We start from the raw sequence: 21072 nt of genomic DNA, 5'->3' as shown, positions 1-21072 counted from the left end.
ACTCGTATCTTCAATTTGTGAGAGAATAATTGGTGGGTTTCACACTTACTTTCGGTTCCATGTATTAAAAGAATTCGTCAATACATGTTGCTATTGATAATATTAATTGCAGATCGGTAGGGCACGTTAAAATTTAGAATTTAAATATTTTTATTCAATAGTCATTCGATATAAATATTAAATTAAAAATGAATTTAATCAAACTTGCACTCGATAAATTAGCTCCGTCGAAGATTAGGACATTGTTTTAGTGCGTTTATGGTCTGGTAGTGGTATGTAAAAAGAATAAACCACGAAGCAAATAGAGAAGTGACACATTGTAAAAGAAAAATGTGCAAATAAGATTTCATAGTTCTAATAAATTGACCACTCCACTTTACTTTATAGTATTCTCATGTATATAATGGATAGTCTGGTAAGGAATATAAAAATAATGTTACTTGGAATATATTATGGATCGTCCAATAAAAAGTATAAAAAGAATGTTACATGGAATATATTAGTTATATTCACATTTATTATGCATTGTTGATTTGAGATTATTTAAAATTATATGTATTGCGTAAAAGAATTATAAAAATATTCTTCACAATTATTACAAAAGTATTTGAGCTTAATCAGGTTAATGTATGCATTTAATCTCCTCTCGTTACCAATATAAAAAAATTGATGATATTAATAGTACACCTTGATACACAATAGAGTTCTACAGCATTAAAAAATATATCAAACAAGATATTACTAACACAAAGTTATTGCATTCATTATTTTTGTAACACACTCTATCAAATGACCCTTAGAGACTATGTTGAGGAGTTTGGGGTAGCAAAGGGTATTTTTGGAATTATCAGTTAATTTTTTATTTTTGTTTTTGTTTTCTCTTTTCAGCTTAATATAGTTATTTTTGTTCTTTTTGGTTTCTTTTGAGCTTCTTAATTATTAATCAATTATTGCTTACTAGTTATTAAGAAAAATAATTTTTTAAAAAGTAACAATAAAAGCATTATAGAAGCAAATGCTAAACTATTAATGAAATATTTTTGTTCATTTTCACATTATTTAAAGATATTTATCTAGATTTCAACGTTATTTTTTAATATTATACATCAATTATTGAGTTGAAGGACATTTCTTCGAACCCACAATTTTCCGATGTAATCAAATTCATTAATTTTGGGTCGATTGTATACCAAAAAAACCAACGTTGACTGTCAATTTTAACTTTTTTTTTTCAATTTATACCTATTTTTTTGTAGTGTCAATAATTTAATTGTAATATTAATTGCAAATTGGTAGGGCACCCCAAAATTTAGAATTTATAAATTTAAGTTTCAAAGTTACGAAGTTTAAAATTATATTTAATAATTATTAATATAAATATAAAATTAAAATTAGTAAATTTGATCGTAACCAACATCAATGATCAGGCTCCTTAAAGCAAATAGAGAAGTGAAGGACCTTTAAACATGTACAATTTATTCTAAGTAAAGGACCTTTAAACATGTACCACTTTCATTTGAGTAATTCAAAAGGTTGTTGACATAAATTTTTTTGCACTGACATTATTAATCATGACCTCAAGTTTATGAATGACGTTTTCGCAAAATACTTTTTAAATTATTAATAATATTAATTTATCAATTAAATAATATCATCTATAAAATAATAATATTTAATGATCCCCTATATTAATTTAGTGAAGTTTTAGGCGTAGCTAGGGTATTCGACGGCTCCCTATTCAGTGCTATGCATGGTTCCATGGTAACTTTTACTGACATTTTTTATTAACCACATTCTTCGAGAAACTACTCATTTATTAGAAAATAAGTACTTCATTTATTCATGTGTCCTTGTTAAAAATAAATGTTCTTAATACTCTACTGACAATTTTACAAAATTAATGCATAATTGCACTATTTTTTTAATTTTATCCTCAATAATTATTAACTTTTAAAATATGAATAGATTTAATAAAAATTAAATAATTAATTCATATATATTAATTAATTAAACTTATTAAAATAATCAATCTATTTTTATTTATTGGAAACTTAACTTTAAGATATTACTAAATTAAGATACAATAATAAATTTACATAGTTTCTTAAGATTGACATAATAGCAACGAATACAGTATTGTCAAAAACATATCTAAAATTATTTACTTTTTTTAATTTCATATCTAAACTATTGAAAGTGTGATTTTCACACCTAAACCATTCACTTTTTAGTTTGAAAAACACACCTCAGTGGTGTGTATAGTGCACTCTCTCTTTTATATGAAAAACCTTTGACACATAACATTCCACATAAATAAAATATTCTATCTAGATAAAAATTAAATAATAAAAAATTAATATTAATTAAAAATTAAAGATTACTATCCATATAAAAAAATTAAATTATTTTTCTTATCTCACTCCACCACCTCCTCCACGTACCCCCTCCTCCCGACAACCCCATCCTTTTAAAAAAAATTATTTATAAAATATTTTTAAAAATTTCATATTTCATCCTCCCTCCCTCCCCTCCCCCCCCCCCCCCCCCAATAGAAATTGATATTATTTTATTTATAAATCTACCCCATCCTATTTAATTTTTCGCTCCTAATTTTTATTTTTTTATTTTGTGTTAGATATGCATGTACATATATTTTTAGGTAAAAAAATTATACTAGTGTACCGAATATAACATAAACAACTAAAAAATATAAAAAACCTTGTGGCGGCAAGTAAAAAATATTTTCGATGTATATCTAAACACTAGAAAAAAACTGAAAGCAAAGGGATAAGTGGGATGGGTAGAATTATATTTTTAAGAAAATAAAATAATATCTAAATTAGTACTTGATGAGGGAAAGGAGATGAAATAAAAATGAAATACTTTTATAAAAGAAATTTAAACAAAATAAAAAACTTTAAAAAATGTCGTGGGGTAAGAAAAATATTTTACATTTTATTTCATAAAGAAAATATTATTTTTTTATAATTTAATTTTTAATTTTAACTAATACTAATAATTTATTCATTTTTTGTCAAGATTGAATATTTTATCCATGAGGAGTGTGATGTGGAAATTCTTTAAAATAAAAGAGAGTGTGTATTACACATACCATGGTGAGAGCAGTATAAAAGAGAAAGGTGTGTTTCTCAAACTAAAAAGTGATAGTTTAGGTACGAAACTCAAACTTTCAATAGTTTATATATAAAACTCAAAAAAAAAATATAATTTATATTTGATATTGACACTTATCTCTTACTTTTTACTAATTTTTCCCTAATCAAAGAGAAACTAAATTGTACTACGTAATTCTTATGTAAGAATGATTTTGAAACAAGGAAAAAAAATTTGGCCAGAAAATTTGGTCTTAGATTTTTTCTATGTAATTTTACTTTTTAAGAATACTTTTATTTTTTTAGCCGTAATATTTTTACTAAAAAATGAAAAAAAAGGATTTGTTTATTATAAAATTAAAAAATATTATAGTTTTTAAAATTTTCTGGCTATTTAGCACTTCTCTTAGAAAAAATAAAATCTATTTCTTTTTTAAATCTTAAAATATTGTTTAACTTAAAATCGACAAAATAGACGACATTAGTCAATAGTCATAATTAGTATTAATTAAGGTATCAATCTAACAACATGACTTTAGTGTCATTGACACAAAATTACATGTTTATACGAGCAGAGGAGTTATCACGTCACTTGCAAAGAAATATCAAAATATATTCAAATTGAGTACTAATGATTTATTTGGAAAAAAAAAGAAGAGGACGACCCACAAATCACAATAATAATTGGAAATGGATAATTCGATGTTGAAGGGACCTTGGATAAGCCCAAATATCAGTTAAAATTTTTAAAGTTTAATGAAGTGATCAGCTATAATTATATAGTAGAGTTTCAAAAGTAAAAAAACACACACAAAAAAATAAATTAAAATATTCAAAATATCTTTTAGACATATAAATTATTGGAGGAAGGAATTAGAAATATCAATGAACACTCTAAAGTCCACTATATTCAATTCAACAAGGAATAATTATCGGTTAAAAGTATTTGTAAAAAAATTATTGGTGTAGTTGTTTGTTTTGTCTTGCGTGTGAAGAATGGTAAATTATTTATGTCTATGATTTGGATTAAATTCATAATTACCGCTTAATTATTTTAATATTATATTATTGGAAAGTACTTAACGTTATCCTAAAGATCAGGTTAATATTGGAATTAAGATGGAATTCTCTGTGTTCCATTGTATTAATCTATTATTAGTTGAAGTCAAAAAAAATTATTAAATCAATCAACTTAACAATCGCAGCGAAGGTGGAAAAAAGAAGTAAGCAAGAAGCATTAATTTCATTTATAGAAATATCTTACAAAAACTATAAATATATAAACAAGTTGTATGCAACTATTCCAAGTAGGCACTACACGTTACGCTACAATGTCAATGACGCTGTTTTAGAATAGGAATTATTCAAATTGGATATTTTTTATTACACAGATATCACAGTAGGAATATTTTAAGGTGGAAATTATCTATACGTGAAATTCCACTACGATTTCAATAAATGTTAGATCTGTAAACTTATACTTTCAAAAATACAATAAATTCAATTTTTATAACTTTAAATAATCAAACCTATGAAGCTTAGTGAATCTTGAATTGGCGGCATCTAGGCTATAACCACATCGGTATGTTGTACATAGAAAACTTTTATTAATTTCTTCAATGTAAATTCGATAAAATTGTACCATCGCTGATTAAAATGCAGTAGTACATTATACATTAAAGATTCATAAAATCCAAAAAAGGATAAAGAATTATTAGTTTTAAGTTTCAATTGACATAAGAATGATTTTAAAAAAATAAATATTTTTTAAATTTATGATTTATAACAAATTTTATAATTAATGTTACTATAAATTGAATTATTCTAATACATTAGAATGAGAATTTATAAATTTAAATATTTTAATTAATAAAATGTAATTTTTTTAACAAAATAAAAAATAAAATATCACAAAAATTGAGTCACCAAAACTAATAAATAGATGAATAGCTGAAAAGTCGTGTCTGAAATGTCATCACATTAGTTAGGTGAAGAGCGCATTCCACTTGACATTTGAGAAATAGTTAGCCGATTTGCATGAATTACGTGAGTTTGATGAAAAATTCTTCCTTTCAATAATAGTTGTCCATTATATTATTTTATAATATTTAAAAATATTTATTTATTTTATAAAATTAATAAATAATTTGTATTTTAATTTCTAATTAATTATAGTCATTTCTCTATTAACATTAAAATATTGTATTTATTACTCTCTAGCTCTGTCAACTTTTATTTGTCATATTTAACTTTTCGAATGTCAATTTAACTAATCTCCAAAGTTAAATTAGACTACATTAATTCGATATTTTAAACAAAAAATTTAAATATTCAAAAATTATATAAAAATTCTAAAAAATTATAATCTTTTACATATTAATATCGATGAAAAAAATACATGTCTTAAAATGTTAATCAAAGTATTTATAATTTAACTTTAAAAATATAAATCATGATAATTAATTACAGACGGAAAAAATATATTTAAAGAGTAATATAAAAATATTATATTTCTATTTATAATTTCTCGAAATCACGAAAGTGAATAATAATCATTTATAAATTATGCATAAAGTCAACGTTGACCTAATCAGGATGAGTGAAAGATACATTCACCAGACGAGGAAGCTTCCTCCCAATGATACCGTCTCCCTCTGATTTCGCCACTACCCAGTCTACAAAGAGTGAGCACCAAAAATGTTAGGATTCTTTTCTCTTTTTTATGATATGAGAAATTTTTTAATTTTTATTAATAATATGAGAAATTAAACAATAAATTAAGTGAGCTATTAGAATTTTTAATTAGGATCGTTAATATTGGCTAAACCTATAATTCGGGATTTAATAGGATTGTGTTATGATTTTTAGAGCAGAAAATAGTTTTTTATTCCGGCCTGAATAAGCCTGCTAATTTATGGGGATTGAGAAATATCGGTAGGGCCGGCCCGCGGGCCAATAAAAATAAATTAAGAATTATAATATAATATTAAAATTTAAAATTAAAGAGAGTCCAAATTCAAAACAATTAGGTTAATATTTCTATTTGGATATTTATACATTTATTTGGAAAAAAAACTTAACAAATATCATAAAAATAATTTTATTTGTGTATTTGATTAAAAAGTAATAACATTAACATCATGTAGAATAATATAAAACATAAATAAAATAATTTCTTTTATTATATTTTTAAAAAATAATCTTGAATAAATATCAATCAAATCTATGAGATACGTTAGTTAATTAATAAGTATATTGATAAATATGTATATATTTAAGAGAAATTCTCGTCTTAAAAAGTAGTTTTCTATTTTTTCTTCTGATTTTTTAAAAAATAAACAAAAAAATTTTGAAGTAAAAAACAAAAATTGTTATCCATTGTATTGTATTGTATTGTATTGTTACTATACCTATAATGTTTGTTTTGATTGTTACTTAAAATGCATTGTATTGTATTGTTAAATTTCGTTGCTACGTAACCCTGAAAAATCATTATTTTATAGAACAACCAATTTGATGTAATCCCATTGTTACTTAATTGCTTTTTCCAAATATATATTTACATAATATTTCAAAATATTATTTTACCGTTTATTCTTAATTATTTAAATCTAGTCAAACCTCTTACTCTAAAATAATTAAGGAAATTTTAGTAAATTTATAAATTACTATACATTACGATATGATCAAACCAAACAATTAAAATGTTATTAAACAATACAGTCTAGCCAAACATTGTATCTGTCATACAATAGAGTATAATACAATACAATATATTACTCCCTCCGTTTAAAAAAATGGCCCTATTTCCTTTTTAGTTCGTTTCATAAAGACCCTTTTCCTTTTTTGGTAATATTTTAACTTTAATTTTCCACGTGACATGTTTAAGACCACAAGATTAAAGAGCATTTTGATACATTTGACATTACTTAAAATTTGAATCATAAGATTAAAAAATTTCTTTTTTCTTCTTAAACTTCGTTTCAAGTTAAACTAGATCATCTTTTTTAAAATAGAAAAAGTATGAAACAATGAATAACATTGTGAAGGGGAGGCAAATAGCAAAAATGCCAAATATGCAACTTATTTAATAATTTATAAAATTTCGACAGATCAAACATTCATAAAAATAAAAATAAAAACCAAACAATATCTTCCTCATTCTATACAAGTTATTCGCAAAAATTGTTCTCATTTTATGAAAGTAGATCTATTTTGGTTCTTTAATATTTGAAAATCTTTAAAATTAATGATAGCTACAAAAAAAAATAAAAATTGCATGATAAAAATTAACCGACATTTGAATAGAGCAAAAACCGACTAAATTAGGCGGTTTTTATCCTTTTTAAAATAAATAAATAAATAAATAAATAAAATCGACTAGCTTTGGTTGTTTGCTTTTGCGCAGAAAATGGAAAAATAAAAAATCGCCCCCGGAAATCAAATTGTTCTAAACTCTCTTTTATTCTTAGATAAAACTTACCAAGACTGATTAGTTGTACTAACAATATTTTCGCAGAATAATTAATTAAGCTATATCAGTATTTTATAGTTTTGGTTTTTGACCCAAATAAAACTGACCAAGCTCAATTAGTTTTATCAAAAAGAATTGAGTTCAAATTAATCGAATAGGTTAATTATTTTGTCGATCAATTTTTACAAGTTCTTTTTTTAATAGTCGCCATTAATTTAAGTTCTGTTAGTTGGACCAAACATTCTCCTTTTAACAAGTTAAAGGGACCAATTAAACTATGTTCAAAGGTTATTTTTAAAATGGAAAAGGGTAAAAAATACCTTTTAACTATTTGAAATAGCTTACATATACCTTTAAACTATATTTTGACTCAAAACTATTCTTCTCTTCAAACTATTCGATCAAAAGTGTCCTTCTAATTAACGGAAATTGTTAAATGTCATGTGAATGCCACATGACACCCCAATAAATTTCCACTTCCCTTTAAACGTTTTCTAGAAAATGTTTTCCAATTTTCTCATGTTTGGTTGGGGCAAAAATTTTCCAAATCAACTCATTTTCCTCAAAATTAAGGAAAACGACTTCCCTTCAAAAATTAAGGAAAACATTTTCCAAAGCTCTCCTCTAATTTTAAATTACATTTTTTTTTGGAAAAACATAAATTTTAAAAAAATATTTTCAATTTCAAAATTTTATTTTTTCACCGATCTCTAACCACCCTCCCCCTCTACCCCCCCCCCCCCCGGCCCCAACACCACCCCCTCCCCAAAAAACTAATTTTACTTTTTAAAAATATTTTCAACTCCGAATTTTTATTTTTAAGCTCCTACCTCCCCCCCCCCCCGCCAGCCCTCTACCCACCCTTACCAACCCCAAAAAATTAATTTTATTTTTTAAAAATACTATCAACTTCAAATTTTTATTTTTTCATTCCTACCTCCTCCCTCTGCGCCCCCACCACCACCACCACCACTACCCCCACCCCTTATCATCACCACCCAAAAGTATCCTTAAACTATTCAAAATAGCTCATATTTACCGTTAAACTATATTTCGGCTCAAAACTACCCTTCCCGTCAAACTAGTGGGTCAAAATTGACCTTTTTATTGGCAAAAGTTGTTAAATTCCACATGTGTCGTATTGACTAAATCCCTAAATCTTGATTTCATTTATGAAATAATGAAATGAGGGGGAAAGTAATTAGGATTTAGTCTATGTGGCAGTGAAACGTTATTGACATGCAATGTGACATTCACGTGACATTTAACAACTTTTGTTGATAAGAAGGGTACTTATGATTCAATAGTTTGACGGAATGGGTAGTTTTGAGCCCAAAATATAGTTTAAGGGTAAAAATGAGCTATTTTGGATAGTTTAAGGGTATTTTTGACCCTTTCTATTTAGTCTACGTGACAGTGGAATCCTACTGGCATGAAATGTGGCATCCATATGGCATCCACGTGGCATTTAACAACTTTCGTTAATAAGAAGAGTATTTTTGACCCAATAGTATGACAGAAAGATAGTTTTGAGCCGAAATAAAGTTTAAGAATATATATGAGCTATTTCAAATAATTTAGAAATATTTTTGAGTCTTTTCCATACTTAAAAACCAAAATAGACCTACTCTTATAAATAAGCCAAGGTATAATTTTAACTAGAAACTCTAAAAGACACCATAGATTAACATTATTATATTTATGCACAATGGTGGATGTTAGTTCATTTTAATCAAAGTTCTCCAATGCGAAAGGAATTAACAAATTAGTGGCCATGCATAAAATTTATTAATTAATGGGAATCCTAGCTAGTTAATTTACTCAATTTTTTTAATTTACTGGCAGTCAGCACATAGATAATAAAACAAATGAGCTCTGAGAAAGTTGTTCAATGATTTGGCATATTAGTACTATTGATTGATTGTTTATTATTAATCATGATTATTAGCCACCACTGAAGAAATTAATTTGACTTGGTAGCTCAGTTACAAAATTGCCAGCATATAATTGGATAAGTAATTGAGTAACGCCTGACTTTCTAAGTAGCAAATATTGATTTGATACCTTTGAGATATAAGATAAAAGAGAACTCAACTATATAATATATCTATGAATTTTTTTTTCCATCTTAACATGAATATTCCTTGTTCATTATTATTCTCATGTAGAAACAAAATTAGGTTGGTTAGTGTCTTCTATACTCTCTAGTCTTATACTAATCAAATTTCAAAAAATATTAAATATTCAAATAAATAGAAATTGCATTTTATATAATTATAAATCATAAAGGAAAAACTCGTTTTAACAGTACGATAGATTAAGCTTATTAATTCTAGTAAGTATTCTCACTGATTATTTTGGAAAAAGAGTCTACTAATAAGATAAGTATATGCAATTTAAAACTTGATTTAGATCCGTTACGTGACAGTATTATATTGCTACTGTATTTTTTTTATCTTTATAAATTAATCCCAAAATTAAAGTGACTTTGACTAAAGTACCGTTTAACATTTTTTTAAATTAAAAAACCAGACAAAAGCTATGGAGCAACGTGGAAATTGCACATGAGTTAGCTATTTTAGTTTGAAAGAAAAAAAGTTGGAACGCAAAATAAATGTAGTGGAAGTAGTATATTTTGGACTTAGAAGATTTAATGCAATTAAATATTAGGTTGGAATATCCAAATCCCACTCTACTTGCTCCATTACTTGGAATTATAGATGGTCAATGATGCAAAATAGCACAAAAAAATTGCCCCTAATTTTAACGGATTCAAAGATATTAAAATTCGAAGATTTTCGATGTATTAATATTATTTTGGCTCATACTGTAGTTGAATTTGAAATCCAAGTTTCCTAGCTTGTACCCATCGGTGGCGGAGTCTGGCGTTTTATTTAGAGTGTTGAAGAATAATAGTTTGTTGCTGTCAAAATAAAATAAAAAAATATCTAGTTGGATTTGAACCTAAGTCTCGTGAATGGATCCTCTAACTTGTACTCGCCAGTCAGTTGTGGAGCCAGAAATTTTATTTAGAGGTGGATCCACCTCTACTAAGTGCACTATTAGTTGATTTTAACTTGCTAATGATAATTAAATTTTTTTTGTTGATTCTTGTATCTTTTATTTAATAATAGCGATTTTTTTAAAAATTTTGGAGAGAAGTTGGAGAAGAAGAGACAAATTTATATTTTTAAATCATAATATTTATAAGTTATGATCAGATATGACTTTAGTTTCTATAAAAACTTATTTACTTCATCCTACTTGATATAAGTTGTATCAGTCCGTGGAAGAGTGAAAGGGTCACCACTACTGAGGATCCCCCGACTATTAATAAATAACAAAAATTGAAGACAAGATTATTTAAAGAACAAAACGTGTAATTTTATGTATTATTATTATTATTATTATCACCAAACCTTTTCCCAATATCACTAGCACCACTTTCCTGATAGTGGATTTCTCAATGGAACTGCTAAGTTAGGCCAAAACTTGTGATAAAATTTAACATTTATAAAATAAAAATAAAGAGGACAATTATTTTATGAAAGGCTTAATAGCTGAGATGTGAAGACTTTTAGGATCAAATTTCTAGAATAACTACACTTTATTTACATTTTTTTATTGCAACTAACTTGTATTATCTTCGAATTGTACTGGATTACTAGTGAACCTACGTGTATGTGCATTGCTATTTGCTACATTCTAAAAAAGATGTAAATATATTAAACTGAAAGTAATACGTTACTACACGTTCCTTACATACCTACATTAATTAGTCAATATTTTACATTATTCAGTTAATTGATTATTTTCTGTGGCACATGCAGACATGCAATACCTTCTTTTTTTCTTCTTTTTTTTTTTCATGAAATAGAAACATTTCTTTTATTTTAAAAAAGATAGCACTATGAGAGACATTTTTAAAATTTTCTTAATAGAAACAGCACGTGTATGAGGTGCACCTCATTGTATGCTTTTGATAATGAAGAATACAGTTCCCATTTACTTTCTTGAAATTAAGGAGAAAAAGGATAGAAAATTATTTGCTGGTTGGGGAATTAGATTTTGAATTACACGTAATAAATGAAAATTTTGATTTCGCCCTCTAATCACTAAAAGAATATCTTGTGAAATCTTAAATAAATCGTGTTAAATATATTTAGAATTGTTAATATGGGTTATGCCCGTTAGGTTGGTCTGGCCTAATTCAAAATTTAATTGGGTTGGACTAAGATTTTTGGAGTCCATTTTTAAAAAAAAAAGTCTTTTAATCTGCCCTGAATAAGTCTGCTGATTTGTAGGGCTTCAGAAATATCGATAGGATCGATCGTTGGCCAATAAAAATTAATTAAAAAATATAATATAATATAGAGTAACTTTCACATATAGCAACATAAAATCATATTTATATGTTATAGCTATAATTTGCATAATTGTGCTCCATAGCAAACATAAATATGTATATTTTGCTATACATATTAAAAAAAAGTTGTATAATTCGCTATACTTATACAAAGAAAACAATTATATAACTCGTTGTACATATATAAAAAGAAAGTAGTTATATACAAAAGATCAATTGTAAAATTTATGTATGCATAAAATGAGAAAGAGAGAAAGACAAAGAAAACGGGGCAGGAAAATATTTGTATTGTATAATTATAAGTGTATAAGACGAAGGTATTTTTATTTTCACGTATATATACATACAATTTATACATTTCGTTTCTGTTTGTATAGGCGAGAGAGATGAGGGTGACGAGCGAGATTCGGGAGAGTGGCGAACGGGTTTAGGTTTAGGGTGAGAACTGGGAGAGTGGCGAGATCTGGGAGAGGGGAACGTAAATATATGTATATATACAATTTCCTCTCGTTTTTTACAAACACAAATGCATTTTATACATTATATTTGTATAAAAGCGAGAGAGGCAAGCGAGAATGCCACCAAACGAGAGTGGAGAGCGAGATTCCACCAAGGAGCGAGGTGAAAATAGCAATAGTTTGTTGTAGGGTCCAATTAAATCAAAGTATATTTATAACATTTAATTTGAATTGATAGTTTGTTATTATATACAATTTTCCTAATAATATAATATTAAAATTTAAAATTAAAGAGCGTCCAAATTCAAAAATAATTAGGTTAATATTTCTACTTTTACTTGAAAAAAAAACTTAATAAATACTATAAAGACAATTTTATTTATGGATTTGATTAATAAATAGTTACATTAACATGTAATATTATTTTTGTTGATACTTATAATAATATTTTTAAAGTATAAATTATAATTTAATTTAATAATTACAAACAAATAAATAATTTTTAAAAAAATGGAATGACCCGGCAAACCTGTAGCCCACGTACTTGTAGGTTGGGTCGATCATTTTCTGGCCCATATAAAAAATAAGCTACCCCAACTTGGCCCGTAAAATGTCCAAGTTTATATGAGTTAAGCCCGAATTGAATTAACAACTCTAAATACATCCATCTTAACGATAAAAACACAAAATAAGATATAGTAACTCCATTCTAAAATAAATTATTTTTTATCATGTCAAATAGTTTCTCGGCGCCATAAATATATAGAGGTATAAGATAAGAGAAGAAAGTAATTTTACGATATGATTTTGTAGTAAATAATTTGATTGAGATATAAAAAGATAAAATCAAATATGTTACCCGAAAAAGAATTAGCTAACAAAGAATACGGGAAATGAGGAAAGAAGAAATTGTAAGAAAATAAGCATGCAATATTTTATTATGCAACAGAAATCTCTAAAGAAAAAAAAGGAGAGATTTTAGAGAAGTTTATTGGAAACCAAAAAAAAAAAAAAAAGAGTTCAAGTTTAATATAAGTAAGTGTTTGGCCATATTTATTCATTATATAATTTTTTAAAAGTTCTTATTTTCAAAGTAAAAAATAATATTTAAAGATTAGAGTTGATTTTAATTTTTAGGAGCGATTTAGAGTGAAAAAATAAAATAAAAATACTTTTGGTTATCTTTCGTTGTTAAAAATTCTGCAAGTTGTCGAGTTTAACTCAAAAACATAAATGAATCATGGCATGTGCATTGATATTTTTAAACTTTTCTTTTTAATAGGAAATTTTTTAAATAATAATATTTTGACATAATAAGATTCCTTTCTAAAATTTCAATATTTATTAAAAGTGACAATATTTTAGTTTGTTATGAGTTGATTTATGTATTTTTTTTCTTTATTTAATTTAACATAATATAATTAAAAATGACAAATTAGAGAAAATCAGGGAAGGATATTTCAAAATTAAATTAAGTTGCTGAAAATCTTTATTACTTTATTTACAAAAGATTTGAGACTAAAATAGGTGGCCTCTTCCTTCTTCGTAAAGGTCATTATTTGTCCTTATATTTCAAAATTTTATTGTTATGAAAATCTTAGAGTTTTATCTATTAAAAAAATTGTTTTTTTTTTGAAATTTATAAATTTAAACACCTATAATTTTATATGTTATTTGACATACTTTTTTTTACAGTTTATTTATTTTATTTACCATATTTTTGTGTCCTTTTTTAAACCGTATCATTCCAATATATATGTTGTATTTGTAATCTTGTTGTATTTTCATATGTTAATTGACATATTTTTCTCACAATATATTTATTTTATTTACCAAAATTTTGTGTCGTTTCTTGAATCGTGTTCATTCCAATATGTATGTCATTTGTACTTATATTCATTCTAGTTTTCATGTTGTATTTTGTATAATTAAACTTGTATTTCTTCATTAGTTCGTATTCATTGCAATAGACATGTCAAATGAATTTATAGTTATTTAAGAAACATATTTGTATTCATTTTATTTTTTTATTGTATATTTTATTTTTTTCTTCAAAATTATGCTTCATTTTCTAAGTTGTATTCATTCTGATAGATATATTATTTGTATTTGTGTTCATTCTAGTTTTTATATTGTATTTTGTAATATGATATAAATGTATTCAACATCATATTAAAAAAATGTATTCAAAATATTAGAATGTACTCAACATTAAACAAAATAATCATATATATGAATTTCTAGAATCTACAAATCCGAAAAAACTAAAAGAGAATCACTGAAAATATATGATGAATATTTAAACAAAATCAAATGAAAATTTAAAAATTTGACTGAAAATCCGTAATGTATATAATCGATGCTTTAAACGTCAAATCAAAAAAATAATTTCGAAAGATGAAAATTACCTTGCTAACGAGAAATCTTCTTGAATTAATAAATAATTTTAATTTTAACTATAAAGAATTTCTTGATGAGTAATAATTTAGCACCTTGAAGGAATCTAAATTTGAAAGGTGAAATATGGTGAGGAAACATGAAATATGGGGAAGAAAGGTGACTAATAATGAAAAAAGGTAAATTGTATTAATTTTTTTTCCAATTTATAACGGTTATCATTGTGTATTTTCGTCCTATAAATGACTCTTTTCATAAATAAAATTAATTTAAAATACTAAAATATGAATACATGTTATTTTATAAAAATATTTTCATTATGACAATTTGAATAAATATTTTAAATTATTGTTATTTTGATTAATTATATTACTAATTATGACTTAATTGGTAATTTATCCCTTTTTAATTCTGCCTTTATTTTGCATTTTTCTCACTCCTTCTCCCTTTTAAAAGTGCTTGGACTTGGGGGTGGGCTTAGGAGAATCCAAAATTTAAACTAAAATTTGAACTTTTTGGGCCTATGATGAGAATTTATGATTAGATTGTAGGGATTAAAATCGAAAAAATGTTGTTAGACATAGCAATATGTAATCTTTAATATTTTAGTTAATTATTTTTCTTTTTATCTTACCACTACTTGCTTTTAAGAACCAGTTTTAGATTTTTTAGGGACTAATTTCTCATAATTAATAGATATTTTTCTTGTAGTTTTCGTTTATGAAGCTAAACGACTCATGTTTGATCAAGAACTTTCTCCCATAAACGTCTTATATATTTCACATAAAGAATATATTTTAATTATTATTATTTTTACTAAAATGCAATTGATTTTGATTTGATTAACTCATTCGAGAAAGCTAGCTTAAGATAAATAAAATCAGATAATATTTTTTTGTTTGAAACCTTGTTTCATGCATTAATTAACCTTTCGTATATCTATGAGAAATTCAACTCAATTTATTTTCTTATTTTTAATGTTGGGGGCTATGTTTTGGAACGTAAGGATTCAAATCGCTAAAAGATCAGAATAGGTTATGGGTTGAAAGACAATAATTAGATCCCAAACAGCGATAACAAAAAAAAATGTTCCATTTAATCAAAATTTCAATTAAAAATCAAATTCCCCCTTGATAAGTAATTAATATTTAGAAGTAAAAATTATTTTTGCCTTCAAAAAATTGTTATTAAATTGAAAATTATTGATGAAATACATATAATGTTATAAATGGAGGATTCACATGACTCGAACAAAATTCAACTCATTCAATCTTTCAAAGCTTGGATGGGTAATTGAACCGTTTATCTAGTAGTTCAACTTATTTTATTTAATCAAAAATTAAATTAATATATTTATTCATAGAAAATCCTATCAAAATATAATTAAAAAGACATATTTTAACTTTGTTATGATACATAAAAATAAAATCATAATAAAAATTAAAAGACTAATTTAATTTATTTTAATCCCATCAAAATTAGCCAAATAAAGACAACTCATTGGTAGTTCCTTGCATTAGATTGGTCACACTAATAAGGTCGTTCGGTTTTTCCGAGTCTCATCAACGTTGTTATCTCCGCCTCCACTCCATTCTTCTCCTTCAAATCTCCCCAAAACACTTCGTTTTTGTCGCTCCCAATTCTTTCTTCTTCTCCAAAAAACCTTTTTTTTTCTTCAATGGCTTCTATGGCTCTATCCCAATCTGTCTTCTCCACTCCCACTTCTCAAAGATTTGAGAATGCCTCTTTTCCATTGCCCTCATCTATGGTCAAACAATCTCTTGTTACCTTCAGATCTCACTCATTATCCACCCATTGCAAGAAGATACGGAATAGTGTCATCACCAACTGTGCTGCTCCAGACAATGATTCCAAAATTGAAACCCCAATTGAATTGAGTATGCAATTAGTGCGTTTATTTGCTTTTCTGTTTTGCTTTAGCTTGTTCTAATGTTTGGAATCTTGATTTGTTTACAGGGTACCCAGCATTTCCTACTGTGATGGATATCAATCAGATTCGCGAGGTTTTGCCCCATCGGTATGCATTTTGTTTATCTGTTTGTGTAAATGTTCATTAATGACTTCACATGATAAGTTATTTAGTGTTGGGGTATGAATGAACGTGAATTGGTTTGGCTAGGACTTACAGTCAACTAGTTTAGGATTGAGGCATAATTGATTGATTACTTTACTGATGAGAGATGCATTGTATTCAGTTTTCCGTTTCTTCTAGTGGATCGAGTGATTGAATACAATCCAGGAGTGTCGGCTGTGGCCATCAAGAATGTGACTATCAATGATAATTTCTTTCCTGGACACTTCCCTGAGAGGCCAATCATGCCTGGTGTCCTCATGGTTGAGGTATGCTTATGAATTTTCTGACTGAATTTCCATTTGCATTAGTTGATTGTTCTATCATTTTGGTTTCTTATTGAATGTGGTATAGCTTTTCAATACTGTAAAAAATTGGATGAATTAGTTTCCTATCCCCTATTTCATATTTTAATGTCTAAACTTTTCCATATATCATGTTGGTTCATGTTGTTATTAAACAGATAAGTGAAATCCGTACTTTGAGTTGCTCTTTTTTTGGCTTGGTTTTAAATATTAGTCCGAAGAGGGCTTTTAATGAGTTATGAAAGTTCACGACATAATTGACTCTATTCAGAAAATGGGGCTAACTGGATGAATTGGACTTGAGCTTTTGACATATTTATTAAACCGGATTTTTCTTTGATCTCTTAGGTGATCTTTTATCATTTCAGAATTCTCTTCTACCTGAACTAATTAACTTTCTTTTCCCATCTTGGTCTTTTGGTCCAAGTAAAACTGTGAGAGCCAGAAGATAGCTGAAATTTGATCCTCTATCAAAAAGAAAAGTGAAAGTAAATAGTATTATATTGTGCTGACTGGAATTTTTTCTTATAATGAATGAATCTTTTACGGCATTTTTCACTATGACCAAATTGTTCAGAGGAAGAATTTCCTGGCATTTTGTGAATTTGGAACACGAGTGAAATGCTATTACAATAGTAGGATTTTAAGGGAAGCTTTTAAAACATCACATACTCACACCACAGTATAGTAGTGTAGCACACCAATTTTTGTCTCACATTTGAAAAAGACAGTATTTTGTGATATCCATTACAAAGTGCTTAAATCGCCATGTGCTTAGACACCAGATTCCTCCTTAACTATTATCATATATCCCTATTGGAACCTTCTCTAGTGGAGCTTCTTGAACCAAATGTCATTATAACATGGAAGATTATGTGCGTTAATTCTAGCAATATGCAGGTTGTTCTGAAGCTGGATTATAGAAGTGGAAGTAGAGTAAGTCTAAGTGAAAAGGCAATAGCTTGATTCCATTATTATCGTACAAAAAGCATAGAGGACCACACCTTAATGGCCTCAGAGAATGCTAAATGACATTAGTTACTGCTAAAGCTGTACCTCTTCAGGTTTTCAATGCACCTATTCTCTATGACAGTGGGGAAGTCCTAATCTTCAGCCTTTTCAGATTTGTTCCTAACATATCAGTCTAATCCCAAATCCTAGAGTATTAGATTATCAGGATTTGGGTTTACAAAATAAAGGCAGAACTGCAATGTAAACCTTTCTTTGTAGAAGGAAATTCTAGAATTCAATTTAACATGAAAAACTATTATAAAAATTTATGAGGAAAAGGGAAGTTAATGGTATAGGTAGGATGAGTTGTATTGCAGAATCGTCAATGTTGATGCAAAGTTCATCACTTATTTCTTCTTCTGTTTAACTTATTAAGATGGGTCTAAATTTCTACTTGTTTTGTTATCTTACCTTTGTTGCTGCAAAGTTTTAATTTTATGAAACTCTGATGAGTGTCTGTTTCTGTCAATCCAGGCAATGGCCCAAGTTGGTGGCTTGGTTATGCTCCAACCTGAAGTTGGAGGCTCCAAACAGAACTTCTTCTTTGCTGGTATAGACAAAGTAAGGTTCAGGAAGCCAGTGATTGCTGGAGATACTTTGGTAATGAGAATGACACTGATCAAGCTACAAAAACGTTTTGGAATTGCCAAGATGGAAGGTAAGGCATATGTAGGAGGGGATGTAGTCTGCGAGGGTGAATTCTTGATGGCTACAGGCAGTGAATAATGCTGTGAAAGCTACTACTAGGAAACTTTCTAGCATCTAGATCAGTTTTTTCCTCCATCCAGCTGCCCCATTAATGTTAAACTAGGAGATTATCTCATTATTTTCTTTATCTGAAGAATAGTTGCAATCTATGAGCTTGCTTCTTTCCTTGCCAAAGATAAACAGGATGAATGCGAATTCCTGTATCTATGATAAGGTCCCTTTCTCTTTGAGTGCATTGTTATGACAATTATGATTCTGGTTATATGAAAATGTTTCATCTTAAAATCCAGGAGGCAGCAAATAACTGACAACTCTGCCATCCTGGTTGAATTATTTAGTTGGAAGGGTTTGTGCATCATTTTAATCAAATTTACATTTGTGACTGCAAATTATACTCGTTCTTGAACCAGTTTCTTCAATTTTAAGTTATGATTATTGAGTAATTTAATTGGAACCTCTACTACCATATTGCTACCTCTGCATTGTTAAAATTTATATACTGTTACATTTGGGCTAGAGCATAAAGAAGATAACTGTATCAAGAGGAAAAAGCTTGAAGTGACAAATTCAAGCTTTGGTTACTTTCTTTCTACACTCAACGGCTCTTTCACAGTGAAATGTTTAATGTGAATCTCTTACAAACCAAGAGCTCCAAGGGGTGTCTTCCCTTGTCCAGCCTCAAAATAGAAAATTAACATGGCTAACATAGCAAGTCTAGAATGCTTGATCTCAGCAAGCTTTAATCTCTCAAGCTTCTCTGTGTCAGGGACGTAAACTCCATTGTTAAGTGTACCAGCTAATGCCAAAGGATCAAAGAATTTGCCACCAGGGTAACCCTGTTCGCCTGTGAAGTTGGCAAAGTTCTCAGCAGTCTTGGACCATGGAGTGGCCCAATCTATAGACTGAGAGTCATTGTCGAAGAAGTCGACCCACCTTTTGCTCTCAACCCAACCCATGAGGAGAAGCTGAGTGCCAAGAAGTGAGCCGAAAGAGAAAGGTGCAATAGCGCCAGGATCAGCACCAGCCTCAAACCATGGAATGCCACTCCAGGCTTGACCAACAAAGATGCCCAATACAGCAGCCATTGCCCATCTGCCATGAATGAGCTCAGCTTCTCTGTACCATTTCAAGAATGCAGGGTCCTTGCCAAGACCAAGTGGGTCAAAACCAAAGTCACCAGGGAGCCTGCAGGTACAAAATACAAGGTTAAGCCTTTGCAACAGAATGAATGAAACAAGAGGAGATGAGGGAAATAAACTGTGTGTATGTAAAAGTAAACTTACGAGCCATCGAGCCACTCGGGGTCAACCAAGTTGCCACCAGATTTTACAGCAGGAATCCAAGATTTCTTTGGAGCAACAGCAGCAGCTGCCACAACAAACCTCTTGGGAGTGGTAACTCTGGCAGTAACATGAGCACCTAACAAGGCTTGAGTTTTCTTGCCACCAGTCAAGAAAGAGGAGCTCAAGCCATTCAGCACTGCAGTAGCAGATGTGGTGGTCATGTTTATTTTGGATAGTGGTAAACTGCAAATACGAAGTTTCTGTTTTTGAATATTGAAGTGAGATTCCTGGTTATATGGTCATGAGATCAAAAGAGGGCAAATAGTAAGTAGCCAAGTAGGATAAACGAAATCTGCAGATGAAATCTAGTGGATAGATTTCTGACCAATGAGATGTTGAGCTCCATCTCTATGTCCCCTATTCATAACCATACACGTGGACACCTCTCTGTAATTCTCCTCTCTCTAATAAGAAGATATTGGGTTCCCTAAGAAAATGACATCTTAGTGAAAATAGAGAAAAAAGAAGTTTGTAATCAACATTGCGCTAAAAACGAAAAGTGAGGTTTGAGAATGGTAGAGTGTATACACATCTTTATTTTGAAGAGAAGGAGGGAGTGTTCTCAAAAAGCCTTAGCTTAAAAAGGAACCCTGCCAAACAATTTGAAGAAGGGGATGCATATGGGACAATTACATCAACACCGTTAATATGAAGTGAAAAGTATTACACCCAACAAACAAGAGAAAGAGTATTAATGAGAACTAAATAATGCAATAATCGGTGCCAAAACAAACTAGTGAAAGCCGTAATTGAAGTTCAAGAAACTATAAGAGTAGTGAAAGCTTATCCGATAAAAAGAAAGAAC

At 28.2% G+C, this 21072-nt stretch overlaps 2 protein-coding genes across 2 annotated transcripts; one reads left to right on the top strand and one right to left on the bottom strand.

Annotated features, from left to right (window-relative positions):
• The first annotated feature begins 16300 nt into the window (after positions 1–16300).
• Positions 16301–19268, top strand: LOC101266461 (uncharacterized). Its single transcript, XM_004230575.4, has 4 exons — positions 16301–16706; positions 16786–16846; positions 17025–17169; positions 18691–19268. The coding sequence occupies exons 1-4, from the start codon at positions 16487–16489 to the stop codon at positions 18940–18942; spliced, it is 678 nt and encodes a 225-aa protein (XP_004230623.1). The 5' UTR covers positions 16301–16486; the 3' UTR covers positions 18943–19268.
• A 104-nt stretch (positions 19269–19372) lies between these two features.
• Positions 19373–20469, bottom strand: LHCP (chlorophyll a-b binding protein CP24 10B, chloroplastic-like). The gene is made up of 2 exons (NM_001309362.1): positions 20208–20469; positions 19373–20109 (listed from the first exon to the last, which is right to left on the bottom strand). The coding sequence occupies exons 1-2, from the start codon at positions 20426–20428 to the stop codon at positions 19560–19562; spliced, it is 771 nt and encodes a 256-aa protein (NP_001296291.1). The 5' UTR covers positions 20429–20469; the 3' UTR covers positions 19373–19559.
• Between the last annotated feature and the right edge of the window lie 603 nt (positions 20470–21072).

Source organism: Solanum lycopersicum, chromosome 1 (genome assembly GCF_036512215.1).
Source record: "Solanum lycopersicum chromosome 1, SLM_r2.1".
NCBI classification, from domain to species: domain Eukaryota; kingdom Viridiplantae; phylum Streptophyta; class Magnoliopsida; order Solanales; family Solanaceae; genus Solanum; species Solanum lycopersicum.
The sequence above is the reverse complement of the archived record's forward strand: the minus strand, read 5'-3'. Positions and strand labels throughout refer to the sequence as shown.

What these genes read in the sequence shown, in the direction of transcription:
- LOC101266461 (XM_004230575.4), top strand. Translation starts at nt 16,487, where the DNA reads ATGGCTTCTATGGCTCTATCCCAATCTGTCTTCTCCACTCCCACTTCT. An exon ending in CGCGAGGTTTTGCCCCATCG is followed by an intron (nt 16,847 to 17,024) that starts GTATGCATTTTG and finishes CATTGTATTCAG; the next exon opens with TTTTCCGTTTCTTCTAGTGG. An exon ending in CTGGTGTCCTCATGGTTGAG is followed by an intron (nt 17,170 to 18,690) that starts GTATGCTTATGA and finishes CTGTCAATCCAG; the next exon opens with GCAATGGCCCAAGTTGGTGG.
- LHCP (NM_001309362.1), bottom strand. Translation starts at nt 20,428, where the DNA reads ATGACCACCACATCTGCTACTGCAGTGCTGAATGGCTTGAGCTCCTCT. An exon ending in CCCGAGTGGCTCGATGGCTC is followed by an intron (nt 20,110 to 20,207) that starts GTAAGTTTACTT and finishes TTGTACCTGCAG; the next exon opens with GCTCCCTGGTGACTTTGGTT.